The 27,905-nt window shown below is 36.4% G+C and overlaps 4 protein-coding genes and 2 long non-coding RNA genes across 8 annotated transcripts; 5 read left to right on the top strand and 1 right to left on the bottom strand.

The window, feature by feature from the left end:
• Positions 1 to 235: 235 nt before the first annotated feature.
• LOC125246668 lies at positions 236 to 3,894 on the top strand. 2 transcript variants are annotated; one of them, XR_007179913.1, is made up of 7 exons: positions 236 to 373; positions 721 to 822; positions 1,329 to 1,401; positions 2,029 to 2,161; positions 2,320 to 2,436; positions 2,758 to 2,865; positions 3,454 to 3,894. It is a non-coding gene; the product is annotated as an uncharacterized LOC125246668 (long non-coding RNA). The 2 variants fall into 2 exon arrangements; XR_007179912.1 differs by lacking the exon at positions 236 to 373 and having other exon boundaries at positions 648 to 822.
• Positions 3,895 to 5,936: 2,042 nt separating this feature from the next.
• On the bottom strand, positions 5,937 to 8,696 carry LOC125246673. 2 transcript variants are annotated; one of them, XR_007179925.1, is made up of 4 exons: positions 8,299 to 8,696; positions 7,850 to 7,951; positions 7,275 to 7,347; positions 5,937 to 6,763 (listed from the first exon to the last, which is right to left on the bottom strand). It is a non-coding gene; the product is annotated as an uncharacterized LOC125246673 (long non-coding RNA). The 2 variants fall into 2 exon arrangements; XR_007179924.1 differs by lacking the exon at positions 8,299 to 8,696 and having other exon boundaries at positions 7,850 to 8,026.
• An 8,442-nt stretch (positions 8,697 to 17,138) lies between these two features.
• On the top strand, positions 17,139 to 17,876 carry LOC125246653 (histone H1-like). Its single transcript, XM_048157631.1, has one exon. The coding sequence runs from the start codon at positions 17,151 to 17,153 to the stop codon at positions 17,769 to 17,771; it is 621 nt and encodes a 206-aa protein (XP_048013588.1). The 5' UTR covers positions 17,139 to 17,150; the 3' UTR covers positions 17,772 to 17,876.
• A 529-nt stretch (positions 17,877 to 18,405) lies between these two features.
• LOC125246613 (histone H2A-like) lies at positions 18,406 to 18,886 on the top strand. Its single transcript, XM_048157590.1, has one exon. It carries the CDS (start codon positions 18,453 to 18,455, stop codon positions 18,837 to 18,839), a length of 387 nt encoding a protein of 128 aa, XP_048013547.1. The 5' UTR covers positions 18,406 to 18,452; the 3' UTR covers positions 18,840 to 18,886.
• A 751-nt stretch (positions 18,887 to 19,637) lies between these two features.
• LOC125246662 (histone H3-like) lies at positions 19,638 to 23,670 on the top strand. Its single transcript, XM_048157638.1, has 2 exons — positions 19,638 to 19,981; positions 23,291 to 23,670. The coding sequence occupies exons 1-2, from the start codon at positions 19,653 to 19,655 to the stop codon at positions 23,613 to 23,615; spliced, it is 654 nt and encodes a 217-aa protein (XP_048013595.1). The 5' UTR covers positions 19,638 to 19,652; the 3' UTR covers positions 23,616 to 23,670.
• Positions 23,671 to 24,473: 803 nt separating this feature from the next.
• Positions 24,474 to 24,933, top strand: LOC125246628 (histone H2B). The gene has a single exon (XM_048157606.1). The coding sequence runs from the start codon at positions 24,515 to 24,517 to the stop codon at positions 24,887 to 24,889; it is 375 nt and encodes a 124-aa protein (XP_048013563.1). The 5' UTR covers positions 24,474 to 24,514; the 3' UTR covers positions 24,890 to 24,933.
• The last annotated feature ends 2,972 nt before the right edge of the window (positions 24,934 to 27,905 follow it).

Genomic DNA, 27,905 nt, shown 5'->3' with positions numbered 1-27,905 from the left:
TTGCAAATCGCAATTACGTTACATGCCAACATATAAGCAGTGCTATTACGTTGGTCCTTAACCTAATATAAGCAGTGCTATTACGTTGGTCCTTAACCTAATAAAGCCAATTTATTGCAGTGCTATTACGTTTGTCCTGAACATAATACATCCAAAGCAGGTTTCTTTTCACACGTAGCAGCTAATGCTGTTCATTTTGTTTTAATTATTTACTCCCTTTTTTCTGATCGGGCTACAAAATATTATTTATGCCAGGGGGAGTCAAATGGCGGCACCCAGATAATTTTTATCTGGCCCTCCAACTGGTTTTTGATGTTTAAAACCGCTCGCAATCTGATATCAAAGTCCCCGCAAAGGTTTAGCGTTTTCAGCGGTGAGTTTAACGTTGTTGCAAAGATTTTTCTGATCTCGCCAGAATAATGTGAAACTGCTACGTTTTGGTTGCTATGAACAATATTTTATTTTCTGCATCAAAATAAGGTTTGATTACATTTTAAGCAAAAAATATATATTTTATTTTCATAATATTCATTCAGTGAATGTACATAATCACTCGCTTGCGCGTTGTTGCAAAGATTTATCTGATCTCGCCAGAATAATGTGAAACTGCTACGTTTTGGTTGCTATGAACAATATTTTGAGTTAGTTTCTGCATAAAAATACGGTTTGATTACATTTTTAGCGAGAAATATATATTCTATTTTCATAATATTCACTCAGTGAATGTCAACCCGTTCTCACTCCTGACCGTTCTCACGCTGAAGAAGTCTCCTTCAGAACACATCGCGATATTTGGCATCAGTTCGCGTGTGCTGGATGTTGGTAAGTAGTCGTAAATACGCTGTTCTAATGTTTGATATAATGTCTTTTCTGTTTGCAGATATTAATCAGATTAACGTTAGCTCCCTCATGTTCAGTCACTGCATTATATCTGTCACCTCCGCTAAGGTTTTGCTTTTCATTGTTTTCTATATTAAATAGTACTAAACTAGGGTGATTAAACACTGTCACGTGACGTGCAATATATTGCACAATATATATAACATATTCATATCAGGTTCAAAGTAGTACAAGTGTAGTTTCAAAATGGTATTTGTTGTAGAAGCACGGTAAAAAAACAACACTTACCATGCTTTTTACCACAGTATTGGTAGTTTTAATTTGATTTTTGTTGTAAATACAGAGTAACCACAACACTTATCATGCTTTTAATGCCTAATAATGTTAAATCCAAAAACTGTAAGGTCAATAAGAACTTCTTTCCTATATATATTTATATATAAACCTATATATTATAAATAATGATATTTTCTTTTCTCTTGTTTTAGCTGAAAAGACAAAAAGGGCCTTTTGGAAATGGATGAAGGAGACAGAAAGCTGCAAAGGCAAATAATTGCAATGGTATGTATGTGTTGCTTTTAACCCTTTATCAAACATTTTATGAAGCATTTGTTAAATAGTCTCACAGTAAATTAAAATTAAAGTCAAATCCTGTACATATTTATCACCTTATTTGTAAATCAGTTGTGCCCCTTCTTGGACAGTTGGACGTCCCACACATAAAAGTTTATATTAATTCCATTGAATTCTTTAAAATGATTACAGATTGGGCCCAAAATGTTCCAATGATACATGATGTCTCTCCGCACCTCATAACTACCTCTGTTTGCAAGAGTGGAAATTATCATTTGACTTGTCACATGACATCAGATATTCAATTATTTTGTCATAATCAAAATAATTGAATATCTGATGTCTATTCAATATCTAATCAGTTACACTGCTGATAATGTCCTGCTTGCATGTGAAACATGTTATTTTTTTATTTATTCTTTTAAATATAAATATAGCTTGCTATTAAAGACATATGTTTAATCATGGAAATGCCCACATATCAGTGAACTTATTACATAAATGCATTTAACATTTAATTATGCAACACTCTTTACAGAAGGAAATCCTACAGTTATGTGTAAATTGACAACTTGAATGTGATGTAATAAATTTACCTTCCTTTCTGTCTTGCAGGATTACTTGCAGATTACTTAGTCCTTCTTTTTAGGATCTCTACAACATCAAACTCAACAGCTCTTTTAAGAGCCGACCCTCACAAGAGCTACTAGTGAGTCGCTGCAAACCTGCCGTGATCAGCCCTTTCCAGGTAAAGTTTCTAGATATTTAAATCAGTATTTACTCATCAAATGCTCTCCTGGATGGTATGGTAAATTAACTGATTTATAACTGTCTCAATTTGTATGTTTTAAGAACAAGAGTAATTGCACACAGAGTAAGTAGAGACTTTCTTGTTTTTCTGTGCAGAGAAGGAAGACCAGTCCTTATATCAAAACAAGCTCATCGAAGTCCTTTGTTTAGGGTGAGGAAGGAACATGACCATCTCATGACCATCTCATGCCCAAAGAAGACAGAAGTCCATTGGTATGTCTTGTGTTGAGGCAATGCTGTAATATGTAGTACAGAATTTAATGTTGTTCTCTCAAAGGACTATTAAGTTCTTAAAAAGTTCTTAAAAACGGTTCCTTCTGGTTTTTTTTGTTTGTTTGTTTGTTTGTTTGTTTGTTTTTAGATAAAAGCAGACAGGGAAGCTTTGGAAGATAATGAGTTAATATAATATAGTATAATAGGAATTAAATAGTAAATGTTCTTTAAATTATGTGTAATACCTAGTTTTTTTGGCTTGAAATAAGGCCTTATACTGCACAGACCTAAAACATTGTATTTGTGTTTTAAAACATATAGCAAGTGAAGTCACTAACAGAAGATCCTAGAGGAAAAACGACTGATGTGCAGCTACGGAGGAACACAAGAGGCAGAAATATGCATGGCCATGGCTTCTTCATGAGTACGGTAAGTCCTGTGCCTATTCTTAATTCTTGCCTTAAAGTTTTTATTGCAGTATTTTAACAATTTTACATTGTACAGGTTATCACTTGGTTTTTGACCAAATTATGCTCTTGAAACAAGAAACAGAAGAGTATGTTGTCCTGAAAGAAATCAAGGCTCAAAAGAGAGCATGCCTTTCTAAAAGATCTTTTAAAACAGGTTGCTGTTAATATGGGTAAAACAGTTTTTGTTCAGTACTTAGCTTACAGTCTGTGCTGCATTTTTATTATAATATATATATTATGTACTGCTGTTTTGTAAAGTTAAATCAGGAACAGGCAACTCTAGCCCTTTTGCTGTCTCCTTTTTGAGGTGGAGAGTTTACCTCCAACCATAATTGAGCACACCTGAAAATTTTAACCAAAGTCTTCAGGTGTACTTATAGACAGTTATAGGCAGTTGGGTTTGAGGTTGGAGCTAAATCTGCAGGACCGTGGACGCTGAGGGCCAGAGTAGCCCACCACTGTTTAAATCATGCAGAACATAAGCTGACCTGGCTGTCCATTAAACTACTTAACTTGAATTGTCTGTGTTTTTTTGTTTTACTTTTAGACCAGGACTGAAGAACGCCTGACAATGGGATGTTAAGACTTCTTCCTCTGGTTGAGAAAAAGCTACAGCACATCAGTGATCACATCTTCTGGTCATCAGTTGTACTGTAGAGTACAACTGAACAAACTGTTTAGAAGAAGAAGAACATGAACATGATAGAGACGTGTACAGGGAAGAGCAAGAACCCAGTTCAGCTGTGATAATGAATCTTTATTTTAAACTCAATATCAAATCTGTTTTCTGGATCATAGTTGACTGGATGGGATTCTGTGGCGCTCATTTGTGCAATAGGAGTAAAGTCTGTGAATGGATTATTATGACATTAACGTATTTTTGAAGACACGTTTTTATTTATCTTGAATCTCATTTGTCTTTATGCAAATTTCAACCTTATGCTGTATCCTCCAATAAAGTGTTGTGTAATAAATTATGGTGAACGTGGTGTTTGGTAGAGTAAAGTTTATTTCATAATTTAAAAAAATGACATATAATTTCCATGATTGTTTTACTTATTAATACATAAATATATATTACATAAATATTTTCGATCTAATTCATGATATTTGGGACAACAATGCACCAAAAGTTGCATATACTTTCATGTTGTGACAAGGATGGCAGTTTCCAGATAAATAAAGGGAAGTGAATAAAGAGAGGCTGCAGTGGGTTATACTGATACAAACACTTCAAGCAGAACTGAAGAAGATCGATGTTGATCATTCTGGTACATCTACTACTGCATTCAAAATGACAGCTGGACATTACTGATGTCAGGCATGTGAGGAGCAAGAAGAGGGGGTGATAATGACATTTTGGCACAGTTTCTTATTTTACTGAATAGTGCATTATCCTTGTGTAACAGTAATAGTGAAGTGTAAATATAAATAGTTTTTAGTTTACTGCCAACACTGGCAGCTGGATAATGGCAAGTTGTTGTGGGTTCATCCATTATATTTATTGGTGTTCATACAAAAAAAAAAGCAAAGAAATAATCAACTACTATTCAATTAATCTATTATTATTATTATTATTATTGTATTACAACATTTTGTTATAATATTTCCATATTTCATCAGATGGTCTCACAATACCCATCAAAAACCTATACAAGCATGATGTTAGAATGGAAAATGAGGAAATGATAAAATACTGCAATATTTAAATGTGATTCAACAAAGTTTGTTATCCATGATGAGGAGTACACACCTGTGTAGATTTTAATGCCCTTCCACCCCCAAGGGGCCAGTACCGGCCCCTGGAAGAGCAAAGAAATGCACATTTCAAATGGTTGTAACTCAAAGTCCGGTTAGCGTATCAAAGAGAAAATCAACAGGACAACTGCTTATGCTATGATTACTAAATAATGTTGGGCACAGTTTTCAGACATACATGGAAAGCTGGCATAAAGGTTTTTTAATAGTGATTACAGTAAAATATTAAATTTCAGCCTGTCCCTCATATATGTAATAAATGTTTGCACAATAAACATATTTAGATATCGAGTTGTCCATTAAAGATCTTATTATTTTAACATTTATCATTTCTTTACTAAACGTTTTAAACTACATTACCCATATGTCTCTGTCATTCTATCAATGAACGGGAAACATGGCGCTGTAGTTCATTGAGAAGCTAGGGTTAGGGTTGGGATCTCGGTAAAGGAGTAATTTCTCACAACATGGAAACACTTTATAGTTAACTTAATGTATGAGTAACGTAATATTCACACTAAAACAAACTTTGTAAGATAAAGCGCCGTTTTATATGGGTTGAAAGGTAGTCCAATCACAGCGAGTTCTGCGATAGAGTCACAGCCAATCACAACACAGCTGAACAGATGCGTCACGCTTACTTGTCCATTTATGGTAAATGACGACAGATCTCCTTCGGTTCCGGCTGACGAGAAAGATTCCTTAATAATTAATCTAATTAAATATAATAAAAATCACATTTTACAACGAAAGACTCCTTTGTGTTTTAAACTGATGCATAAATATATTTGAAAGAGATATAATTGCATCTACTAAAGTGCTTCTAACATTTACAGTAGATATGTAGTATATTAAAGGTATACATTTAATCACTTATTTATACCATTCTTCACCATTTGAACTCTTGGAATTAAAATAAATATAAATAAAAGCATAATGAATGTACTCGATTTTGTAATCATATTCCAATATTTAGTGTCAAAGACAAATGTAGTCCCCAAACTACTGCACAACAGTATAAAAATCAGTTAATTGTGAGAAAAAAATATATCCAGTTACAGAGGCAATCTATTATAGTGAAATATAACTACACAAATCGATATGATGAAGTATTATTTTTACAAACCAAGAGATGAGATAAAATTCCATGTGAAAATATGTTTCTTTAAAGAATAGGGGGAAAAAAATAACATTTTACATTCTCAACTTTAATACAATACAATATTGTGTTTATTGTTCACTTTTACTGTAACTAAATGAAAGGCAAATTCAAATAGTTAATGCATTTTATAAATGTTAAATATTTTCAGCAATAAAATGCTTCTATAAAATACATTCATGGGTATGTTACATTTACATTATCCAGGTACTGATATAATGATACCATAGATGTAGTTAAGGTGGACATTTACTATAGTGACACTGTAATAAAAGGTTTAATGAAACAAAATGCAAGACATTTTCAAGTCCATCTAAATGAAGAGGTAACAAACTCACAGAATAATGTCCAGAATGTCAATGTGTCATTTCTGTAATACTCTATATCAGCACCAAACAGAATTAAATAAATATTGATTGTTCTCAGAGGGTTTTCCTGAACACTCTCACTAACTTCAATTGTTCGGACAAACACCTGCTATACACACATGCAGAAATACATATTTGACTATAGTCGCAGCATTACTAGAACTTTTACCAAAACTCCGGATGAGCACTGGTGCTTCTTTGATAAAGGCAAGAATATGGAAAAAGATAAATTACTATTTTCAATATTGGTTCTGCACGTTTCAAGGAGATCATAAGGAGGAGTCCACGTGAAGACTTTTAAAAACTGTGACAGAGTGAAGGGTGCACCTCCCCGGACACACCCTAAGCATGACCAAACAACAACACCCAAAGACAGATATGAAGTGGACACCACCAGGAGAATGCAGGGGAAGACATGGAAACGAAGGCCTGAAGAATGTCGGTGTCCCATGGGAAGATGTGGAGAATGTGGTCACAGATTGGATACGTTGGAGGACACTTGTTACCCAATGTGCCCAGCACAGCACTTGATGATGATGTTGTGAGTTCATACATAACCGTAGGATTTCCTTCTGTAAAGAGTGTTGCACAATTAAATGTTAAATGCATTTATGTAATAAGTTCACTGATGTGTGGGCATTTCCATGATTAAAAGTATAGCAAGCTATATTCATATTTTAAAAAATAAAAAATAAAAATAAATAAATAACATGTTTCACATGCAAGCAGGACATTATCAGCAGTGTAAATGATCATGACAAAATAATTGAATATCTGATGTCATGTGACAAGTCAAATGATAATTTCCACTCTTGCAAACAGAGGTAGTTATGAGGTGCGGAGAGACATCATGTATCATTGGAACATTTTGGGCCCAATCTGTAATCATTTTAAAGAATTCAATGGAATTAATATAAACTTTTATGTGTGGGACGTCCAACTGTCCAAGAAGGGGCACAACTGATTTACAAATAAGGTGATAAATATGTACAGGATTTGACTTTAATTTTAATTTACTGTGAGACTATTTAACAAATGCTTGATAAAATGTTTGATAAAGGGTTAAAAGCAACACATACATACCATTGCAATTATTTGCCTTTGCAGCTTTCTGTCTCCTTCATCCATTTCCAAAAGGCCCTTTTTGTCTTTTCAGCTAAAACAAGAGAAAAGAAAATATCATTATTTATAATATATAGGTTTATATATAAATATATATAGGAAAGAAGTTCTTATTGACCTTACAGTTTTTGGATTTAACATTATTAGGCATTAAAAGCATGATAAGTGTTGTGGTTACTCTGTATTTACAACAAAAATCACATTAAAACTACCAATACTGTGGTAAAAAGCATGGTAAGTGTTGTTTTTTACCGTGCTTCTACAACAAATACCATTTTGAAACTACACTTGTACTACTTTGAACCTGATATGAATATGTTATATATATTGTGCAATATATTGCACGTCACGTGACAGTGTTTAATCACCCTAGTTTAGTATTTAATATAGAAAACAATGAAAAGCAAAACCTTAGCGGAGGTGACAGATATAATGCAGTGACTGAACATGAGGGAGCTAACGTTAATCTGATTAATATCTGCAAACAGAAAAGACATTATATCAAACATTAGAACAGCGTATTTACGACTACTTACCAACATCCAGCACACGCGAACTGATGCCAAATATCGCGATGTGTTCTGAAGGAGACTTCTTCAGCGTGAGAACGGTCAGGAGTGAGAACGGGTTGACATTCACTGAGTGAATATTATGAAAATAGAATATATATTTCTCGCTAAAAATGTAATCAAACCGTATTTTTATGCAGAAACTAACTCAAAATATTGTTAATAGCAACCAAAACGTAGCAGTTTCACATTATTCTGGCGAGATCAGATAAATCTTTGCAACAACGCGCAAGCGAGTGATTATGTACATTCACTGAATGAATATTATGAAAATAAAATATATTTTTTTTGCTTAAAATGTAATCAAACCTTATTTTGATGCAGAAAATAAAATATTGTTCATAGCAACCAAAACGTAGCAGTTTCACATTATTCTGGCGAGATCAGAAAAATCTTTGCAACAACGTTAAACTCACCGCTGAAAACGCTAAACCTTTGCGGGGACTTTGATATCAGATTGCGAGCGGTTTTAAACATCAAAAACCAGTTGGAGGGCCAGATAAAAATTATCTGGGTGCCGCCATTTGACTCCCCTGGCATAAATAATATTTTGTAGCCCGATCAGAAAAAAGGGAGTAAATAATTAAAACAAAATGAACAGCATTAGCTGCTACGTGTGAAAAGAAACCTGCTTTGGATGTATTATGTTCAGGACAAACGTAATAGCACTGCAATAAATTGGCTTTATTAGGTTAAGGACCAACGTAATAGCACTGCTTATATGTTGGCATGTAACGTAATTGCGATTTGCAAAATAGTTTCCTCAGAACGTATTTCATGTGATACAGGGTTGCGTATTATATAACTTTATTTTAACTTTTCATTTGTATGTGAAATAAACACCTCTCATGATCTGCAATGGCAATAGGGAAAATAATGAGTTCAGGTCATTCAAATTCAGTCTCATCAAAAACTTTATCCACTGTTCTTACTCTCCACACTACAATAATCAGGATAAATCCTCTACTTCTGCAATAACAGCAGCTCAAATATATTTAAAAATGTATTGAAACAGCTGATGAGCATATTTTAAGTGACAGATGACTGAAACATTGAGAATGATCTGATTCGAATCTCAGTCTGAGACAGTCAGGTGTTGAACTTCTTTCTGTTTCATGGAGATACACTGTAAAAAAAGACTCTTTGATGGTTTTGTTCAATATGGATGCAGAACAACACAGAGGAGCAGAGAGAGAAAAATAATGTCTGTGTGAGGGAGAGGAACAGATGAAGGAGTGGAAGAGTAGTTGGATCAGGACAAGGGAGAAGGAGAGGTAGAGGAGAGGAGGAAGAGTGTGTGCTGGACTGTGCATCTGTTTTTTTCACTTACACATGTGAAACCAAAGGCCATGTATGTTTGCTTTCTAAAGTCACCGTTCATTGTGTGCGTTTTTGAATTGCTTTGACCTTTCTCTCTTTCAGTCTCTCCTTCTTCACCACCATTGGTCGGTCATGTACACAAACACTGGTAACAGTTCAGTGACAGTCACATGGAGACGACGGATGGCGGGTTTGGTGATTCCCTGGATGTTATCGCGCAGAACTTTACGGTGACGCTTGGCGCCTCCTTTTCCGAGTCCTTTACCGCCTTTGCCTCTTCCAGACATTGGGTGTGTCTCAATCAGTTCCCTAGCTCCCGAGCTCGTGAATCAGTATATCGTGTACACGAATTCGGGCACTGGTAAGGACAGTAAAAGCTGCTGGTTCACTACACATTGGGACACTTATGACTCTATTTCCGGCGACGTGACAACGTCCTCATTGTACAACATCACTACTGGTATTTATGAACAACAACAGAGCTGATATTTTCTGACATTACTTGTAATGTTATTTAAAGTACATTGTGATTAATTATTTGCTTACGTGCAACATTTCAGCCGTGAATAAATTATAAGTGTTAGCTAGATTATGCTCATTACCTGTCTAGCGATGTGTGTTTATGCTGAAATATAATAAAATAACGGTTTGTATTTTTAAAAACATCTATCGTATCGTTATGTGTAGTCAGAGCCATAGAGAGACAAAACGCTTGATCGTCACGTGATTCGTGTAGCCTTCAGATAGTTCCAGGAAGTGCTTCGGCGGCAATTCAAAATGATAGGGTTTGAGAGACAGAACCGTGATTTTTGGTAATTTATAGTCAATAAATGCATCGGTTTACAATATTTATATAATACACCGACATGTGAATGTAGTATGTGTATGTAGTTACAGCAATGTTGTTTTTAAAAGATAAAAACCTGCTAATATTTGAGGATTAGTGTTTTCAACCAGCGTTGCCTGCCTTGTTAACATATTTCTGGCTAACATTACCTTGTTTAAAGATCGCGTTGCAGTTGTTTTGAAGTATTTTTTATGTTTTTAAACTTGTATGTTAGTTAAGGGCAATCATGTCATGTTCACTATGGTTTTACAGGGACAGGAGACATGCAGGTGACAGGTGATTGTCTTAAAAACCCATTGCAAATAAGTGAAATGTAAAATTTAATGAAGTTAAATTTAATTAATCTTAATGTTTACAATTCTTATGCACCCCATTCACTTATTACTATATACATTCATACACAATATATTCAATTCTAAAATAAAACATGATTATACACACATTGACTTTTGCACTGATTTAGTACAATGGATTTATACATTTATAATAAACTGCATGTCAAGCATTTCGTCTGTCCTTTCCTACATGTTCTTGTAGTCTCTGCTATGGTTTGCAGTGCTGCATGAGGATGATCCAGTCACTCAGAGAAAGCAATATGAATGCATGGTTTCCCCACTGACACGGAAAGGAGAAAGTTATGTTCTAGTCAACAGGAGCAATCTAAATAGAACTAAAGATTGTGCGCCAAGTTGTGTGTTAATCATATACAGGTGTATCTGCCTTTTTTCACAAAAACCAACACTGGGAACTTTTATGTTTATTAAAGGTTTATTAAAAATAAGGAGCAAGGAAAACTTGCAAAATCCAAGGAGCAGAGACTGGCGGTGACAGCATCATTGCATGGAGTCTTCAGGATCTGAATCCCCTTTGTGCTTGTATTGAAAGCAAGATAAAAGGAAACAAAATGGGCAAAATTAAATACAGTAGTAGTATATAATATACAGTTTTTTATATGATTTCCCATTTAGCCTAGTGTGTGTGTGTATATATATATATATATATATATATATATATATATATATATATATATATATATTTTTTTTTTTTTTTTTTTTTTTTTTTTTTTTTGCTGCTTTTAAGCATTGTTTTTTTAATCTCACTTATAAACTTCCCTCTCCCTATCAATCCAAAAATCAGCTGAGCTGACACATAACAGACAGTCAACTGAATCACAATACATTCTCAAATATAAATTCTAAAATAAGGATTTTTTTCTTTATTCCCAGGTGAAAAAAATATTATAGTAATTTATAGTAAATACCATAGTGTTTTTGAACCATACTATAGTAAAGTACTTGAATTAATTTGTTGTGGTAATTCTATAGTTGCTGTGATAATAAAACAACTATAGTAATATAAACAAATTACGTTACCCAATACTGTACTAAGTTTTCTACAACTTTAGGGTATATTATACTACAATATACACTACAGTATACTGTAGTAAAAACTAAAGTATTTATTACAGTTTTCAGTTCACTTATTGCAGTATGCTGTAGCATTCATTAACAACGTGTTGTAAATACTATAATATAGTATACTACAATTTACTATAGTATGGTTCAAAAACACAATACTATTTACTATAGTATTTTTTCACCTGGGTTGTACATTTAATAAGGAATAAGGATATTCTCATTTTACCACTTTCACCCACCACAAGCCCCAAAGTTATATTTAACCCCGTTTAGAATCCCTTTTCTCTAATTACACAACGATGAAAATTGTTTTAATCTATTATCTAATCTACTATCTGATAACATCCCCTGGAACTATTTATTTAGTGAGCAATATCAGCTAGCATGCTTTAATACACAAGTTAATTTGATTCAGATGTACTGATAATATAAAATCTAATAATTTAAACAGCTTACCTTTTAAAAGTGCATCACAAACGGTCTGTTCTGCTGTAACTCTACGGCGCGGCTGCTACTTCCGGGAACTATTAAGAGGCTCCACGAGCCGCCATTGCTGTAAAAAACCGTTCCATTGGAGTCTATGGAGTTGTCGCAACTCTCTCTCTATATGGCTCTGTGTGTAGTGAGTTGGCTCACGTGATTCAAGTTTCGCGCTTCAGAACTTCCGTTAAGGGAGCATAGTGAGCATCGATGCTCCCTGGTTTTCACGGTGCATTGTGGGACTTTTCAGGGCGCGAACGTTTCAGTGCCCTGGAAGGATTCTGCGATTGAGACAGCCCTTAAAATGGCTGGTCAGTGCCCTGACTACTGAACTAGGGAGCTGATTGAGACACAGGGATTGCACAGGGAGACACTAACGAGATTTAATCGCAACTGAACGCCTGAATGTCAGCAGAGCGAAGAAGAAGAGCTTTTACAATTACAGGACCTTGTTGAAACACATGAAGGCGGAGCTATGCCACGTTATTAGGGTTGCCACCCGTCCCGTGAAATACGGAATCGTCCCGTATTTACAGCCAAAATGACGATTTGTCCCGTATTTTACATAGGTCCACGTTATGCAGCATCCCATGCAAATCACCCCACCCTCATTGTGTAAAGACACGTCCTATTCTGCCCCTGATTGGGTAATACTCGCTGCCATCGTGGTTTGATTGGTTTCAGGTTCACGTGCCGTGAATCACGACCAATCAGAGTCAGAGGAGGGCGGGACGCCGCCTCACCAGTTCTCTCCTGAGGCAGATAGTGTAATGTTTTTTTTTTTTTTGTTTTTTTTTTTTATCACCTCAAGTTTTTGATTGATAACGTTAGATTTCATATGCTGCCTATCAAGAAATAATGTTAATAATGTACATTAATCATGTTATGGTAGGATTTGTTTATTAAGGTTAAGTTGTACAGTCAGACACATAAGCATTACTTTAATAAGAGATAAGAGATATATATTTAATACATATTTAATCAAAATATAGTACCTATGTGAATAAAATAAACAACTATTTATGCTTAACCAATTTAAATAATTGCATCATTCAATACTATAGAATTAACAATAGTCTATATAAAAATGGAATAAATAAATACAAAAATATATTTACTTACCAATAATAAAAATGTTAAATGTTTTACTTAAATAAGAAATGTTTGTAGATATTATGTCATTTACTGTTATTTAGGTGTGATTTCACTGTTTGGATGGTGTTACTGCAAACAATGACAAATATTTTAGCCAAAATCTTTGTTCACAACAAATGACAATTTGGTTAATTTATAATTACTAAGTTATGGATCTGTTAATTTAATAAGTTATTAAAATATGGTTCACATCTCACAAGTTCCTCCAAAAGCTTATTTTTTGTGGTCTCAGTCACTTTGTTGGCCTATGTTTATTTTTGTCATAGCTGTGTATTCAATATGAACACTTGAGTTGTGATAGTGAGAGATTGAGTGCATCTGTTCACACTGATTTCAATAGCACATATCTTATTATAATGTCCATTGGTTCTATGATATACCACCACTGGCACACCATCGGGACTGTGGTCATCGTGGCCCCAAGGGGTGTGGCCCCCGCTGCGGCCGGCGTCCCTTATTTTTCTGTATTGAAGGTGGCAACCCTACACGTCATATAATTTGCGTGGTTCATTTCAAAATGTGACAGAAGCAGTAAGCGTTTATCAAATATATTAAATCTGGAAAGAGTGAGTGGATGAACAAGACATACTTACGAAAATTAACCTTTTCTTTTTTTGTAGTAACCATGGATTAACCATGTTTTTTTATAGTAAATCCATAGTAACTACACATTGAACCATGGTTTAACTATGGTATTACTACAGTAACCATGGTGTAACTATGGCCTGTTGCAGTAAGACCATAGTAACCCAGCTAACAATGTACCATGGTAAGCGATAGTGGATAGTCTGTCTAGTGTTTCTACTGAGTGCTACAGGACATCTTTATTTTATAAATTTATATTTATATATTTTTTTTTATATAAATTTATTTTTATGGTTAAAAATAATAAAAAAATAATGAGACTACTTTAATATTTAACCAAAGCAAAGTGTTGGAATTAAAAAATACTGTGTCTGCATATAAGCACGGTTTAACATGAAATAATTTGTGTTCCTAAACAAAATAATTCAAAATCTAGAAGTTTATTTTTGTGACGCATAACGTGTTTTAATGGGCGTGCCCTTTGAACATTCGAGTCACGTGGAGCAAGCGCGAGACAGCAGAGTTGCCATGGAAACGGAGAAACAACAACTGCAAAACTCCAGTCTCTCGCTGTTGTTTCACTGCTTTCAGGTGAGTTTAGTTTATAAAATCACAGAAATAATACATAAAACTCAACCGTTTTCAGAAGAGGTATGCTAACTCTATCGATTGAACTCTTATTTATGAAAATGTGTTTTTTTTTTTTTTTTATTAATATGTTATGTGTAGATGAGAGGTTTTCATACATTTTGTATGTAATTTGTATGTACTGTTTTTACTATTGGTTCACATGAAGCGCAAAAATCAAAACTAGTTCAAACGTTTGATCTCATGATAAATAAATATTATTCTGTAATTTTAGGAGTGACAGAAAAAAACCCTCTACAACAAAGATAAAACTCTGACATTTCTAAAGGGATCTGCTGACAGAGAAGAAGGAAAACTCACAAAATAACTTAATATGCATTTTTCACAATATATTTCACAGCACAGTACATATATTACAGTACAATAACGTTTGGAATTATTACTGTTTTTGTTGTTTTTGAAAGAATTCTTTTGTAATTATATAAAAAAAAATTACAGTTATTTTAAGAAAGCTTTGACGTCCAAACGTAAGTGACATTGTATGAGCAATAATTTAAAGATTAAGATGAAGATAAAGATTTTATTGTATGAGCCCCTTTCAAGAATAAGTAAAGGATAATACAGTCTGCCGGTCATATAATGTTTCTTTCTGTCCTGATCACCCTTTTAGGGTTATTTGTGATAACACCGGCTGAATGGACATTATTGCACTTATTACATGGCTAGATGATTGTTCAACTGACTAATAACAACTGTATTCCAGCAAGCTGTGTATTAATGTTGTGTACAATATTCTTCTCATTTAGGTCATTTAGGCATTTTAGGTCCTGAGTCCATATGGGGTGAAGGTGAAGACAGAACCAAACTAAAGCTGGACTGTAACCTACTAGAGTCTATATGATAGTCCATGGATGCAACATCAAAACTCTGCAGGGAGCGGCCCTCCAGGACCGAGTTTGCCCAGCCCTGACAAGAGACTTCATACTGACACCTACTGGCATGGATGCAGCATCACAAGTTTTTTCAAGAGGGGCATTGTCCTCCAAGAAAAGTGTGGAGGATTCATCTGGCCTTCATCAGCCCCATGAGGTGACTCCATGGAGAATACATCAGCTTTCTGTAGGCCTCTGATAGACTGAACTCTTCATCTCATGTGAGTTGATATCATTTTAAACATTCTTAATTTTTTTTTTTTTTTTTCAATGTATTTTGTAGTATGTGTAAAACTGTCCCAATGAAAGAAACTTTTTTACCTTTAATGATTTTGTAATCAAGGTTGCCTGTGTTGGGCTTGTGTTTACATGTTGTATAAGACTAGATCTGCAAAAACTAATCAATAAAATCTAGGTAATATTATTGATAATGAACATAATCGTCTACAAATTTCATTAGCACATCAAAACAGACAGAGCACAGTAGAAAAAGATCAATAATTATGACTAAAATACGCATTTTGCTAAAAAAAAAAAAAAAAGTTAGAAATTAAGTGTAGGTTTAAAACCCTGCACATAACACAAATAATCATATTTATGAGAGCAGTAACAGTAAATGCACTATTGTTGGAATTGTTCATTAATATAATATAATTGTATGATTAAAATCGAATGATTGTGCTTGTTCCTCATACCTCATACAAGTTAACATTTTGTGCTTTTGTTTTTTCACTATTTTTAATGAAGTTGTTTTCATTTCTGTTATAAATTAGCAATCAAACTGTTGTTTTTAGGTTTATAATGTGATGTTTGTATTTGAACTCTTTAATGCTGATAAGTTATAATGTACAGCAGAGCCTGCACAAATACAGTCACTATAGGCATTATTTTACACATTGTCTAATGGACAACACTGGGCATGATGTGGACTGACAGTGTTTAAAACAATGGATTAAAACATTTTTTAATTAAAAAAATAATTTATTTAAATTTGTCATCCAGTTAATAAAAAATACATTGACAGATACATTGGTTATCAAAATAATCGTTAGTTGCAGCCCTACATAAAGAGGAGGTAGGAGGTATAATGCTGTGTATGTGCAATAAGTCATGTTTATTTATACATGTAATTCATTTCTATAGAGATAGTACATTATTACAGTGAAACAATTAGCTTTTTATTTTGTAAATTAGCTGAAATCCATTGGAGAAACAAATATAATAATTTTTATTTAGTAATATGATGTACATCAACTAAAGAAAACGTATTTAAGTTAAAACATTAATACTTGTGTGATCAGACTTAGGTTACATATTTAGTTATTATTATTATTACTATTATTATTATTATTAAATGGAGAGATGATCTGCTGAGTGAAGATGAGGGCCAGACAGGAGAGTCACAAACAGACTCAGATCCTCCGGATGATGTTCGTGTGCTTCAAGCTGCCCAAAACCACAGCTGTATGAAAGCCTCCTCACGCCCCTCACTAATGCTGATTTCATTAAAGTCGCTTTAAGACTGTTTTCTGAACACACAGAGGACGCGTTCAGGCTTTTAACAACTTTTCCATTAAAACTATTCATCAAATTTACACGCAGCTTTTCCCCGTGGCTGATGCTCGCCTTGGATTTGATCTGACGGAGACAAAAGAAACATTTCCTCTTCGCGTATTTTATTCTCCAGTGAAAGTTCAGAACCTCTGCTCGGTGCTCACTTTGTTTTGACTGCGACAAACTATTTTACCGCTTCAGTTTTGCCCCAAATGTAAGAGAAGAAAACACAATCGTGAGGGGCTCGTGGAGGCGCACAGACACCGAGCAGGGCGGGTTGAGTCTATAAGGTTCTCATGTGTTATTTAAGAGCGCAGCGGCGCTCGAGCGCTGATCATTGCTGAAACCAGACAGCGTTTGAAAGACTGTAGATCCGATCCGAGAGAGAGATGGCAGAAACCGCTCCAGCCCCGGCTGCTGCCGCCCCGGCCAAAGCGCCCAAGAAGAAGTCAGCTGCGAAAGCCAAGAAAGCAGGTCCAGGCGTCGGTGAACTCATCGTCAAAGCTGTGTCCGCATCCAAGGAGAGGAGCGGCGTGTCCCTCGCCGCCTTGAAGAAAGCCATCGCCGCCAGCGGCTACGACGTGGAGAAGAACAACTCCCGCGTCAAGATCGCCATCAAGAGCCTGGTGACCAAAGGCACCCTGGTGCAGGTCAAAGGGACCGGCGCTTCGGGCTCATTCAAGCTCAACAAGCAGAAAGCCGAGACCAAGAAGACGCCGGCCAAGAAAGCGGCTCCTAAAGCGAAGAAGCCCGCGGCCAAGAAACCCGCTGCTGCCAAGAAGCCCAAGAGCGCAGCGGCAAAGAAGCCCGCGGCGAAGAAATCGCCCAAGAAGGCCAAGAAACCCGCCGCCACAGCCGCTAAGAAGGCGACGAAGAGCCCCAAGAAGGCAAAGAAGCCAGCAGCCGCTAAGAAAGCAGCCAAGAGCCCCAAAAAGGCCAAGGCGGCTAAACCTAAGGCGGCAAAGCCTAAAGCCGCCAAGCCTAAAAAGGCAGCGCCCAAAAAGAAATAAAGTATTTACTGTTTCTCCTCAACGGCTCTTTTAAGAGCCACCCACCAACTCTGAATAAAGACCAAAACTCCTGTATCTTATAGCGTAAATAAAATAAATATAGATATGTATAAATAAAATAATAAAATATAGATATAGTAAATAAAGATATGATTTTAGATCTTAGACTGCATTCAGAAAAGAACAAGCCACCCAGTTCTGAAAATAAACTCCAATAAACCATTTTATATGTAAGATTTTGATTAAAAGATGATGTGGGTTCAGGCCGTGATCACAGTCCTAATGGGATGTTGTACACTACAGACATTCACAGACAACACTCGGCTGGAAAACTATAACAATACAAACAACAGTGAAAACACAACAGGAACATAATACTGTACAGTATCAGATTAAAAATATATTTGAAATATATATATATATATATATATATATATATATATATATATATATACCATGAAACCATTGAAATTCATGGTTCATAGTCAGAAATATGTGCATACATAATTATTCCGGCAGGAAGGGGGTTGGGCTTTGGAGGGAAGTTCAATGATTGGTTTAAATCTTTACAGACTCTAAACCAATGAGCGACTGGCACTCTAGTTTAAAGACAGTATGTGGAGACCAGAAATTTCATTCTGTTCTTTCTGTCTGCGAAAGAAACATTAACTGAAAGTAAAAATGAGTGGACGAGGCAAAACCGGAGGAAAAGCCAGAGCAAAGGCCAAGACTCGCTCATCCAGGGCAGGACTGCAGTTCCCCGTCGGCCGTGTTCACAGGCTTCTCCGCAAAGGCAACTACGCCGAGCGCGTCGGTGCTGGTGCTCCTGTTTATCTGGCGGCTGTGCTCGAGTATCTTACCGCTGAGATCCTGGAGTTGGCTGGAAATGCCGCTCGGGACAACAAGAAGACCCGCATCATCCCCCGTCATCTGCAGCTGGCGGTGCGGAACGACGAAGAGTTGAACAAACTTCTGGGCGGAGTGACCATCGCTCAGGGCGGTGTGCTGCCCAACATCCAGGCTGTGCTGCTGCCCAAGAAGACCGAGAAACCCGCCAAATCCAAATAAGCAGATTGTCTGTTTCATTGAAACCCAAAGGCTCTTTTAAGAGCCACCCATTTCATCTGATATAGAGTATTTTCTTTGTTTAAAAGCATCTTAAACCCTTTCGATTGAGAAGAGGGAAAATAAGACCCATCAATCCAGTCAAATGTACGAGGGTGTTTTTTTTTTTTTTTTTTTTTTTTTTTTATATAATAAGCACATGATGATCCCTTGATGTGTCTGTAGAGATCGTTTAGGAGGCGTGTAGGATCGCCAACATACCCTTCTCCCCTAATATTAAAATGCATTTATTTTTCTCCTCTGATAATGTATTGAATATTATTTTGATAGATTACCCAAAATAAAAACCAATATACATATCAGCGTATATAACCGAAATGGGTCATTGTTACTCTGGGTTTTTTTTTTTATTTTTTTATCACGGCTGCACGCGGCTTTATATATTTTAGATTTTATACTGATTTTATACAGACCATAATGTGTTTTTCTAATCAAAAATCTGCACACCCACTGGGAATTAAGTGTTTCAGAATAAATAAATAAAAAATAAAACAATGTGAGTATAAAGCTCATGGAGGTGTCATCTGACACTGAGTCAATCGATCAAAGCACATTGAGCGGGAAATCCTCTTCTTGTTTGAAAAAGAGGAAACGCGCAGTCATGCACAGTCATGCACAGACGTCAAATATTAGCCAATCACAAGGCCTACATCCTCGCGACACTATCAGCACGTGGTGGTAAAATGATTTAAAAGCAGGCGTGTAACACAGAGCAGCATTTCCCGCGCAAGGAGAACAGAGAAGTTTACTTCAGCAATGGCAAGAACCAAGCAGACCGCTCGTAAATCCACCGGTGGCAAAGCCCCGAGGAAGCAGCTCGCTACCAAAGCCGCCCGTAAGAGCGCTCCGGCCACCGGCGGCGTCAAGAAGCCCCATCGTTACAGGCCCGGGACCGTGGCTCTCCGAGAGATCCGTCGTTATCAGAAGTCCACCGAGCTGCTGATCCGCAAACTGCCCTTCCAGCGGCTGGTCCGAGAAATCGCTCAGGACTTCAAGACGGATCTGCGCTTCCAGAGCTCCGCTGTCATGGCCCTGCAGGAGGCCAGCGAGGCTTATTTGGTCGGTCTGTTTGAGGACACCAACCTGTGCGCCATCCACGCCAAGAGGGTCACCATCATGCCCAAAGACATTCAGCTGGCCCGCCGTATCCGCGGAGAGCGCGCCTAAACCCGCATCAGCCACATCAAACCCCAACGGCTCTTTTAAGAGCCACCAAAATTGCACTAAACGAGACGACTTCTAATTTAACGCTTACTATCGATCAAAAGTTGTATTAACATTAGTTGGTACACCTCAAAAATTACCATTATTTAATAATAAAAATAAATTATATATTTTATATATATATATATATATATATGCACGCACAAGTTCTTAATGTCTTTGAGAAATAGTTTACTACTTTAAATTAATATATACAACTTGTAGCTAATAGTGTAAACACGTTCTTTACAGTTTTTCACAATTGCAAAAACATTTCTTGAAACTTTTGTCCACTTTCTTTTTCATAGCATTAAACAAAAACTAATCTTTATTAACAAAACCATCCAGAACATCTAGTTACACAGTGTTTAATGTATACAGTAAACAAAATTTGTAATTATGTAAAAGTATATTAACTAAGTTGAATTTATTGTACACCATATGCACTCCAAGTTTAGTGTAGTATTGCATGTCTGTACATTCAACACTTGCATACTGTGAAAATACTGTAATTCAAATGCAAAAGCCCAAAAAGCAGTGGTCTCAACTCAATTCCTGGAGGGCCACAGCTCTGCACAGTTTAGCTCCAACTCACACCTGTTTGGAAGTTTCTAGTAATCCTGAAGACCTTGATTAGCTGGATCAGGTATGTTTGATTAGAGGTTGGAGCAAAACTGCAGAGCTGTGGCCCTCCAGGAATTGACTTTGAGACCACTGCCAAAAAAAAAAAAAAAAAAACCTCTAAATGAAACATATTTGCAGTACACTCAAAAAAGTTGTGCAACTGCAAAATTCATTCTGCCTCAGCATCACATCTGTGTGTTGGGTTCATCCTCTTCCTCGTCTCTATCATGTTCCTCTTCTCAGACATACTCTTCCTCGTCTCTATCCTCTTCCTCCTCTTCCTCTCAGATTGTTTCCATCCATTGCTCGTATCATCATTCAATGCACCTGTGCACTCTGAGCTGCTTTATATTTCCCACAGCTGGTTTGATCACATCATTTTTGAGCTCATCCAGTTATCAAATGTTCTACCTAAAAAAAAAAAAAATACTACAGTAATTCATAGTAAATAGTGTTTTTGAACCATAATATAGTAAAGTACTTGAATTAAATTAGTGTGGTTGCTGTGATAATATAACAACTGTAGTAATATAAACAAGTTACAAACCTGATTCCAAAAAAGTTTGGAAACTGTACAAGCTGTGAATAAAAAAGGAATGCAATAATTTACAAATCTCTAAAAACTTATATTTTATTCACAATAGAATATAGATAACATATCAAATGTTGAAAGTGAGAGATTTTGAAATGTCATGCCAAATATTGGCTCATTTTGGATTTCATGAGAGCTACACATTCCAAAAAAGTTGGGACAGGTAGCAATAAGAGGCCGGAAAGTTAAATGTACATATAAGGAACAGCTGGAAGGACCAATTTGCAACTTATTAGGTCAATTGGCAACATGATTGGGTATTAAAAGAGCCTCTCAGAGTGGCAGTGTCTCTCAGAAGTCAAGATGGACAGAGGATCACCAATTCCCCCAATGCTGCGGTGAAAAATAGTGGAGCAATATCAGAAAGATTGCAGAGTTTGAAGTTATCATCATCTACAGTGCATAATATCTTCCAAAGATTCAGAGACAACATATGCTCCCATCCAGATGTCGTCTCTTTCAGGGAAGACCTTGCATTTTCCAGCATGACAATGCCAGACCACATACTGCACCAATTACAACATCATGGCTGCGTAGAAGAAGGATCCGGGTACTGAAATGGCCAGCCTGCCGTCCAGATCTTTCACCCATAGAAAACATTTGGCGCATCATAAAGAGGAAGATGCGACAAAGAAGACCTAAGACAGTTGAGCAACTAGAAGCCTGTGTTAGACAAGAATGGGACAACATTCCTGTTCCTAAACCTGAGCAACTTGTCTCCTCAGTCCCCAGACGTTTGCAGACTGTTATAAAAAGAAGAGGGGATGCCACACAGTGGTAAACATGGCCTTGTCCCAACTTTTTTGAGATGTGTTGATGCCATGAAATTTAAAATCAACTTATTTTTCCCTTAAAATGATACATTTTCTCAGTTTAAACATTTGATATGTCATCTATGTTGTATTCTGAATAAAATATTGAAATTTGAAACTTCCACATCATTGCATTCAGTTTTTATTCACAATTTGTACAGTGTCCCAACTTTTTTGGAATCGGGTTTGTACTTTACCCAATACTTTACTAAGCTTTCTACAACTATATGGTAAATTATACTACAATACTACAGTTTACTGTAGTAAAAATTAAAGGATACTACGCGATTTATAACAGTTTATCAGTTCACTATAGTTAATACTACAGTATGCTGTAGCATTGATTAAAGTGTTGTAAATACTATAATATATACAGTATACTACAATTTACTATAGTATGGTCCAAAAACAATATAGTATTTACTATAAATTACTATAGTATTTTTTCACCTGCCGCATGGTCTGTTTTAAAACTTTTATCGCATGTTGAAGGCCAGAGAAGAGATTATTATTATGCAGGTACAAATTCAGCTAAGAGACCTACAGTTTAAATCTCAGAGGCCTAAAATCATTTATATTCTGCACATATATCTGAACTGTCTAATAAACTGTTGATCTCCAGCACATTTCATTGTCATTCAGTATCTCTGTATATTACATGACAATCTTATAATATTCTCTTTATCAAATGATTCAGTAACATTTTAGTATAGGGAACATATAAACTATTAACTAAACCTTTTCCCTCAATAAACTCCTAATTTACTGCTTATTAATAGTTAGTAAGGTAGTTGTTAAGTTTAGGTATTGGATTTAATTAAGAATGTAGAATAAAGTCATGCAGAATAAGACATTAATATGTGCTTAATAAGTACTAATAAATAGCCAATAGTCTAGTAATATGTATGATAATAAGAAACTAGTTAAAAGGCCGTAAAATAAAGTGTTACCAATGACTTATAAAACTTGATTTTTTATATTAAAGCACAGGGCTCGTTAGATCAGTGTTAGGGTGAAATCACAGTGTTTTGTGCTCGAACTATATTGAGGGGAGGGGCGTGTTGCGCCTTGTGACGCGGTGCTGCTTTCTATCAGGTCCTGTAAGCAAATGTAAAAGGCCTCCTAGTAACACTCATCTACCATTCTTTATCATCGCTTGATAGAGTTGTGTTAAACATGTCTGGAAGAGGCAAAGGCGGTAAAGGGCTCGGAAAAGGAGGCGCCAAGCGTCACCGTAAAGTTCTGCGCGATAACATCCAGGGAATCACCAAACCCGCCATCCGTCGTCTCGCTCGCCGTGGCGGTGTCAAGCGCATCTCCGGTCTGATCTACGAGGAGACCCGCGGAGTGTTGAAGGTGTTTCTGGAGAACGTCATCCGCGATGCCGTCACCTACACCGAGCACGCCAAGAGAAAGACCGTGACCGCCATGGATGTTGTGTACGCGCTGAAGCGACAGGGACGCACTCTGTACGGCTTCGGAGGATAAACTTCTGAAACCAGGAACAACTACACCAACCCAACGGCTCTTTTAAGAGCCACACACTCTCTCACTTAAAGAGTCCAATGTTTGTCGACCCACACATTGAATTATAAAATGTTTTGTTTTCTGAATTCAGCATGAACTTTAGCAAAGTTCAATAAACTCATAACCTTTAACAGTAATGCATGAAGACTATCAACATCTTTCCCCCGCTATAACCGTAATGGTTCCCAAAATAAAAGTTTTGCTTTATATAGTGGTATTTGTTATATAGCGAACTATTTGTTTCTGTCACACAATCCTTACTAATTCAGCAGATACTGTGTTTTACAAAACAAATAAAGGGGCATTAACATTAAAATAATAGCAAAGTTAGCAGAAGTGGAAATGCAGAAAACAAAAATGTTATTTATTTTACACAAAAGGTCAAATTGGCTTTTATTTACTATTTTGTTAGTTTATACAGTTAAACATTTTCATGAATCAAAACGTTTATAGGAAAAAGACTTTGTAAAGGGTGTCTGACCATTATTTGTCTCTTTCCTCCAACACTCCCTCAATGGCTCTATAATTGTGTTAAAATTACACGATGGTTCACAGTTTTTGTCTAGAATCGCTTATTTTCTCAAACTAATAATAAAAAGAGCGGGAGACGAAACAAAGGACACAGTCAGGGTGTAGTTCAAACTTTGAGCGGTTGGCGGCGGCGCATGTGATTGGCCCTCATTCCGCTCGTGACGCTTTGAGTTGTCCAATGAAATACGACTTTATGGGTTTGGCCTATTAAAAGAGGCAATCAGAGAGTTTCTGTATCTCTTTGAAAATTAGCACAGGGCGGTGAATAAATATCTCTGTGTCGCTTCTGTTCTCACATTGCTTTGAGAAGTTTGTGTTCAAAAAGCATCATGCCTGAACCAGCAAAGTCCGCGCCTAAGAAGGGCTCCAAGAAGGCCGTCACGAAGACCGCCGGTAAGGGAGGAAAGAAGCGCAAGAGGTCCAGGAAGGAGAGCTACGCTATCTACGTCTACAAAGTCCTGAAGCAGGTTCATCCTGACACCGGCATCTCTTCCAAGGCGATGGGCATCATGAACTCTTTCGTCAACGACATCTTCGAGCGCATCGCCGGTGAGTCGTCTCGTCTCGCTCACTACAACAAGCGCTCCACCATCACTTCTAGAGAGATCCAGACCGCCGTGCGTCTGCTGCTGCCCGGAGAGCTGGCCAAACACGCCGTGTCCGAGGGCACCAAGGCCGTCACCAAGTACACCAGCTCCAAGTAGAGATTCAACCGAGACTCTCAGGGACCCAAAGGCTCTTTTAAGAGCCACCCAACTTCTCCTTAAAGAGCTTCGGTTGTAAACTAAATATCAATTATATTTGGAAGTGAATCTAGGTAAACTATGGGGTTAAAATGACGTGGATATAGGGGGAAAAAAGGCTTTCAGTTTTACAAATTATTAATTTAAATAAACAGCTGAAATTTCAATTTTAGTCCTCAAGTGTTTTTAGTTACAAATCATGTACTTTTATTGCTGTTAAAACACTTCAAAACTTGAGCTCATTAGTAACTGTTGCTCCATTATCAGAAATCTGCATATTAATGGGGATCAAGTTTACTATATGCATTTACAAAGCATATGATTATAAGGTTCATTACTGTAGACAGGAACATTTAAGTCTATTTGATTCATTTTTACAGTCAGCGCTAATAAAACAGTTTAGTTAAATTCACTTGTCAGGAGGGTGTTTTTACAATAAAGTCTGATCAGTCTTTCAGTCTTTAGATTTCTCATTGTCAGCTTATTATGGACTAATGCCCTGCAGCTGTCTGAAAATGTTTTTTAATAAAGTATTTTCCAAGTGATCTGTCAAATGATGATGATGACGACTGAAGGACAATAATGAGATCTCTGAATATTACTGGAACAGCTATTATGATGCTTAATGAAAGAAATTAAGTAGTCAAATATTGGTGACAACATGGCATATAGAGAGGTTTATGAGCAATTTATGTAGGCCGGTTATTTTTGACCTGCAACACCACAAGTGTGACTTTGTGCCATTTTGTACCAAATAAAATAATTTCAAAACAAGCTTCCTAGTTACACAAAAACCCAGAACCAAAAACTAAGTTGTCGACCCCCCCCCCAAAAAAGCGTTTAAGGACTAAAAAGTGTGACGTTATATTGCACTGAGAACTACGCCCACTAGAAGGTAACATAATCAGCGACAGGAAATATAATATATAAAACTGACATTTGGATAATTGAAGGGCTGGCTTTTACGGTTCGGTAGCTTATAAAACTAAAAAGTTCTGGGTTTTTTAGCTTGTTTGCTGTACACCTTGTCACATAGCACTTTTACACATTGTTCTGGTTTTTGTTACAAGTCAGAAATGACAAGGAGGCAGCCTCACGCTCACGCAATACAAAATCAATGGAGACTAAAACGTTCTAAAATGTGGAAATGTCCAGTTTGCTTAACATTGCTGGAACATTATCTTAAGGTTAGCATAATGTTCCTGCAATGTTCTTTTGACCTACATTTTACTAATAATTCAACATTCTAGGCATGTTGATTTGTAACGGTCCAAGAACTGTAAAATGTCCATGTCTCATCTTGTAGAGCACGCTCAGCACCATCGCTTTTGAATTTCAAAGCGAAAGTACAGCATAAACTCCCTGATGCGCGCAAAATACATACAATAGCAAAATACATACAATAGCATGTCCCCCAATATCAAACCTATCTTAGGCAGTTGTAACCACCTCTTAGCTCTGGTCTCTGTTTGCGCTTTGTACATTGAGAGAGTACCTTGATTATAGTTGCACTTATTGTTTGCACTTAATAAGACTAAGAAAAAAACTGTTATTTGTTTTTGATATTTATACTTTTTTTCCTGAAAAGACTCATGTGAAATCATACAGGAGTTCATAGGTAAACTAACCCTTTAAAGGTGATTACCCTTGAACCAAGCAATTACCAAACAGCCCAAATCAATATGTATATGCATACATACATACATACAACAACACATTTGCACTAGACACACACAAACAAACCAACTGGACAGTCTTAAAAACATACCTAAATAACTGAAACATCTGTCAACTAAAATGGTGTGTTTGATCCGGGTTGGAGTTAAACTCTGCAGGACAGTAGCCCTCCAGCCGCAGGGTTGGACACCCCTGTTCTACCATAAAATGAGCTGCGTGAAACTCTGCAAGAAAATATCTAGTTAAAATTGCAAAGATGTAGTCAACTAAACATAATAATATCAGTTTTACAAGTAAATATTAACATTGGCACATTTTTTTTTCCTATTTTCGTTTTTCATAGATTGAGAAGGGGGACTGTGTACAGTGGGCCCAGAGGCCTGGAGGGCCTATACGGGTCTTCCCTAAGGGCCCTGGTCCTGGAACGAGATTTTGCCTGGCCCTCCCACAACCCACAAACCACCTCTCACTCATCACCCTGGAATTCACAATACTGCATTACAAATCAACATGCCTAGAATGTTGTATTGTTAATAAAATGTAGGTCAAAAGAACATTGTAGGAACATTATGCTAACCTTAAGATAATGCCGCAGCAATGTTAACCCTCTACAGCAGTGGTTCCCAAACCTGTCCTGGAGTACCCCCAGCCCTGCACATTTTATATGTTTCCCTCATTTATCACACCTGATTCAACTCATGTGCTCATTAGTTGAGACAGCAAGACCTGAAATGGGTGTGTCAGAAACAGGGAGACATACAAAATGCGCAGGGCTGGGGGTACTCCAGGACAGGTTTGGGAACCACTGCTCTACAGCACAGCATTTAGCTTAATATATGTACCATATTACATAATCATATTTTTTTATGTTATTTAATATATAAGGCATGTTTGAGTAAATATATCAAGTTGACAGCCACCATTTAAATGTTTATATTTCAAAAAAATGAATTTGAGTAGAAATAATTTTGAAGTTATTAGGCCTACCAACTTTATTATTATAAAAATTTCCTTAAGTGTAATTTAAGTTTGTATACTAATCGTTTTTTTTACCTTCAGTATTAATGTAGTACCAACTGATTCCTATGTACTATATTTTACAGCATTAGTTGAGAGATTTTTTTTTTTTTTTGTCTTGAGAAAATTTGCCATGTACTGTACCTGATATACAGTATATCCAAAATAACTGATACTGAATCGAATTGCAAGCTTGTGAATCAAAATGCATAACTATGATGGACAGACTGGCAGAAAATTATGCAAAACAGAAAACCAGGAGTCCAAAGAGTCCAAACAGGTG

Source organism: Megalobrama amblycephala, linkage group LG15 (assembly GCF_018812025.1).
Source record: "Megalobrama amblycephala isolate DHTTF-2021 linkage group LG15, ASM1881202v1, whole genome shotgun sequence".
NCBI lineage: Eukaryota > Metazoa > Chordata > Actinopteri > Cypriniformes > Xenocyprididae > Megalobrama > Megalobrama amblycephala.
The sequence above is the reverse complement of the archived record's forward strand: the minus strand, read 5'-3'. Positions and strand labels throughout refer to the sequence as shown.